The sequence below is a fragment of the Papilio polytes genome, unplaced genomic scaffold (assembly GCF_000836215.1).
Source record: "Papilio polytes unplaced genomic scaffold, Ppol_1.0 DF823693.1, whole genome shotgun sequence".
In the NCBI taxonomy this organism is placed as follows: domain Eukaryota; kingdom Metazoa; phylum Arthropoda; class Insecta; order Lepidoptera; family Papilionidae; genus Papilio; species Papilio polytes.
The window spans coordinates 369,739-374,565 of NW_013525511.1; the positions used below are offsets into that span (position 1 = coordinate 369,739).

The 4,827-nt window shown below is 40.7% G+C and overlaps 1 protein-coding gene across 1 annotated transcript in view; it reads left to right on the plus strand.

The window, feature by feature from the left end:
* Nucleotides 1-4,827, plus strand: part of LOC106103934 (interleukin enhancer-binding factor 2 homolog) — a 10,096-nt gene that overhangs the window by 3,079 nt on the left and 2,190 nt on the right. The window contains exons 4-7 of the mRNA XM_013283851.1: nt 524-679; nt 2,465-2,557; nt 3,336-3,478; nt 4,172-4,312. Coding sequence (XP_013139305.1) covers nt 524-679; nt 2,465-2,557; nt 3,336-3,478; nt 4,172-4,312 — 533 coding nt within the window. The remainder of the gene's footprint in view (nt 1-523; nt 680-2,464; nt 2,558-3,335; nt 3,479-4,171; nt 4,313-4,827) is intronic.

The following is a 4,827-nucleotide window of genomic DNA, read 5'->3' on the forward strand; positions in this document are numbered from 1 at the left end:
ATATATATATATATATATATATATGTATATATACGTATTATACGTATGTATGTATTTATTTTTTTTATTATTTACTGGTGATAACACCAATCAAGAAGTAGTCAACTGTGTAGTACCTGGCGGTCTAGGCGTTCAGTACGACAGACCGCCAGGTACCATCCTCACCATCTCGATGGCTGGCATTCCACAACCGTTCAGTTTTAGCGGAAGTTTCCGCAAGGTGGTTTTGTAGAACGGTCTGCCTGGTATTTCCGAACCAATACGACTTAGGGTCCTTCAAGAAGCGAGCCTATCATTTCCTCAAAGGCAACGCATCTGTAGCTCCTCTGGTGCTGCGGATGTCTGGGCGTCGTTGACGCCGCTTGTTTCCTCCTTTTTATTATAAAAAAAAATGAAAATGAAACTTTTACTGAAGTACACAATGAAAAAAAATCTTTACATCACGGGAACAACTAATCAGTAACTTCATACCCTGGAGTATCATTTAGTTGTCTCTCCCCTGCTCATAGTAATCTACCTCCAGGTGAATGAGGAAGTGAACAAATTGACCCGAGCGATGGGCACCGGGTCAGTGACATGCGCGTGCACCGAGAGAGGCTTCACTGTGACAGCTGCGGGGGCTGCGGTCCGTGTGCTTGTCACCACGCTGCATCAGAACCTAAGGAAGTTGGAGCCCGAGGTAAGTTGGGATATATCTAAGTATACTGACATAATCTAGTTTGCTCCGACTTCCGGTACCTCGGCTCATTAATTCAAAGCGACTGCGATATTTACCGTGACGTGAGAAATACAATAAAAGCGGGATGGATGAAATGGCAGTGGTAGTGCCCGCTTTAACATCTTCGCACGAATGGGCCGGCTCGCCCCCAGTAATACCACGACCACACAGAAGACAGCCGTGAAGTGGAAGTAATTCCGTGTTTCGTCTGATGAGTGTGGTGCCGGAGGCCTAATTTAAGTCCCTTTCTCTTCCACCCTTTTCTTATAAGGAGAGGACGGGAAGAGGAAGTGGATTTGACGGTGGAGGAGATGCATAGGAAGGGACAATATCCTCTTTATGTGCGTCTCCTTCTCCGTCGAATAAGGGTAGGCAACGCATCTGCGATCGCGGATGTCTATGAGCAGCGGTCGCTTCGCCATTTTGGCGACTTCAGGTGGCCGCTTGCTCGTTTGCCACCTTATGTTATAAAAAAAAAATGGTGACAGGTTACAGGTGTAATATGCATATTCCCCTTAAAATGAAGGGGAAAATTTACAAAACCGTCGTAAGACCTGTCATGATGTATGGATCTGAATGTTTGGCAGTAAAAGGGACGGATGAAAGGAGACTACATGTAGCGGAAATAAGTATATTAGAGGAAGTTTGAGAGTAGCCCCAGTGGTAGAAGGTAAGGAGTAAAAGGTTAGCATGGTAGCATGTTATGAGGAGGGATGAATGGCATGTTAGTTATGAATGTGGAGGTACACCGGTAGAGGTAGACATAGAAATGGATGGATTGCGTGAAAGGTGACATGATCAAGAAGGGAGTGACTGAGATGACGGATGATAGAGTTATTTGGAGGAAGTAAACCCGGTGCGTCGACCCTACGGGAATAGGATAAGGCGGGGGAGATGATGATGATGTCTAATATAATCTATATGTCGGAATCGATGCAACACTAGCGCCATCGTGGCGATAATAGCACTAACATTGCAACACTAGCCACATTGCGGAAGTAAAGAGTACTACGTAACGCCAGCGCCGCCTGTCGGCGTTTGATGGAGTCAAAGTGTAAAAGGGGCCGAAGGAGTGGAGCGGAGCGCAGCTCACTACGGCGGTGTCAGTCAGCAAGAACTCTCTTCTAGAGTGACCGGCAACAAGAGCACTTCAATAGTGGCTGTGAGAAGGAACGCACTTGTTTCGTGGCTCTCAGCGGGAACGGTGCCGTTGAAACCATCACGCGTTATGGACTCTGCCATGAATGGAAACATATCTCCAGCGACAAGGAAACTCACTATTGACGGAATAACCTACCCTGTACTACGACATATACTATAATAATAATAATAATCATTTAATCCATTCATAAAGCAAACACTATATAATATATTACACAGTTAAAAACAAATCTGATTAACGTAAGATTGTTACAAAGATATACAAAAAAGAAAAAAAAATATATACATACACACATTAGTAAATATAAAATTATGAATAAATTTTTTTTAATGTGTTATATAATAAAATTGGATTATCTGTAACATCAAAGGAAAAAATCCAGATTTCGGGAATATTATGTATTTGAATTTCTGATAACGAAGGTCGCATTTAAAAAAAAATTGTATGAAAAGTGACGATATGATATGATAGAGTTATGTGGAGGACAAAAACCTGTTGCCTACAGGAGTACGATACGGAGAGAGATGATGACCAGCAATTCAACTTCTACCCCGAGCCAACTAATGTAGACATTCATATTCCAGGTGCATCTGGATTATAAGGTGATCAGCAGCCACCTGGCAGCTATCCGACACAGCAGGTGGTTTGAAGAAAACGCCCATCATTCCTCCGTCAAGGTATATCTATGCTAATATAAAGAGGAAACCTTTGGATGTTAGGATTTTTGTATGTATGGATGACTCAAAAACTACTGGACTGATTTTAAAATTTCACCATTACAAAGATAAATTATCGGTAAGTGACATAGGCTATGTTTTTCATATAACGCAGACAATGTCGCGTGCAGCAGCTAGTCAATACTTCTATACTAATATTAAAAAGATAAAAGTTTTGTATTTTTGCATGTATTGAAATAACGTAAAACTACTATTTTAAAAAAGATAAGTTATCTGTGAGTAACGGCAATGCTTTTTTTTATTTAATTTCACACAGACGAAGTCGCGAGCAACAGCTAGTCTTATATAAGAAATGTAGCTTTTGCACGCGACTTCGATGGCGTGGAATTAAAAAAAGAACAATGAAAAAAAATAGTCTATGTTACTCAGTAATAAGCTTTTTAATTGTGACCGAATTTTTGGAAATGACCCAGTAGTTTTTGAGTTATTTAAATACATACAAAATACTTAAATAGGAAAATACAAATCTTCCCACTTTATATAATATTAGCTTTCGCCCGCGACTCCGGTCAAGTGAAATTATAAAAAAAAAAACAGAAGTAAGTACCCTATGTGCTGCTTCAGACTGTCCTCTACATAAGTAAATTTCATCGAAATCCGTTCAACAGTTTAGGCTACAAACTCTAACAAACATCCATCTAAACTTTCGCATTTATAATATTATTATAAAGAGGAATTTGTATTTTAGTATAATAAAATAAAAAAAACTTCTTATTAGGTATTAATCCGTCTTCTCCGCGACATGTGCGCGCGTCACGCGGGGCTGGAGCCCCTCACACCCTGGATGATAGACCTGCTGGCTCACCACTGCATCATGAACAACCCTGCGCGCCAGGCGCTGCCCATCAACGTCGCCTTCAGGTACCACAGCAGCAGCCAAGGGCATATCTATACTATTATAATAAAGCGTAAACACACTTCTTTGTTCCCCAAGATGTCAGCAATTACACCATATTTTTGAATAATTCTTTCTTTAATAAAAAGCCCTACAATTACGTCACGCTTTAGGCTATATATTTTCACGCCATTAAACTTAGGGGGTAAATATTTTAGAAAAAAACCCTAATAAAGAAAAGGGACATTAAGTTGCTGCCAACATCAAGGAAGCAAGATTGCTAAGGTTTGTCAAGTCATGTCATTTTGACATTAGCTATTGATAATTTGACAAATGTGAACAATAAAATAAAATTTTTATAATTACATGTGGATGAAGCCGCATGGGAACAGCTAGTGTATTTTATCAAGGTCTTGACCAACCAGCTTAGGGGGTGTCATGACACCCACGTCATTATTATTAACTAATATAGGGGACAATTTTAGTAATAACGTAAAAGTGAACTACAGTAGAACCTCGATAAGTTAAAGTGCAAGGGAAACACAATTTTTTTTAAGTTACAGAGGTTTTAAGTTATAAAGGGTCTATGTTATAGAGGTTTTTAAGTTACCGAGGTTTGAGTTATCGAGGTTCTACTGTATGTCGGTCTTCATTATTTAGTTAATTAGAAGCTTTTTTAAGTATAACGTAGTATGTGACTTGTATGGTTTTGTTTTTAGACGTGCCCTCTCCCTGCTCGCGGGGGGGTTGTTCCTGCCGGGCTGCGCGGGGCTGCCGGACCCCTGCGAGGCGGCGCACGCGCGGGCTCACACCGCGCTCGACCTCGCCGCGCAAGACCACGCCGCAGCCACCGCGCAGACGTCAGTATACCTCATCACACCGACAACATACCTCACTGTACATTTCCACATCGACAACATATCTCACTGTACATTTCCACATCGACAACATACCTCACTGTACATTTCCACATCGACAACATATCTCACTGTACATTTCCACATCGACAACATACCTCTCTGTACATTTCTACATCGACAACATACCTCTCTGTACATTTCCACATCGACAACATACCTCTCTGTACATTTCTACATCGACAACATACCTCTCTCTACATTTCTACATCGACAAAATACCTCTCTATACATTTCTACATCCACAACATACCTCTCTGTACATTTCTACATCGACAACATATCTCTCTGTACATTTCTACATCGACATCATACCTCTCTGTACATTTCTACATCGACAACATACCTCTCTGTACATTTCTACATCGACAACATACCTCTCTGTACATTTCTACATCCACAACATACCTCACTGTACATTTCTACATAGACAACATATCTCTCTGTACATTTCTACA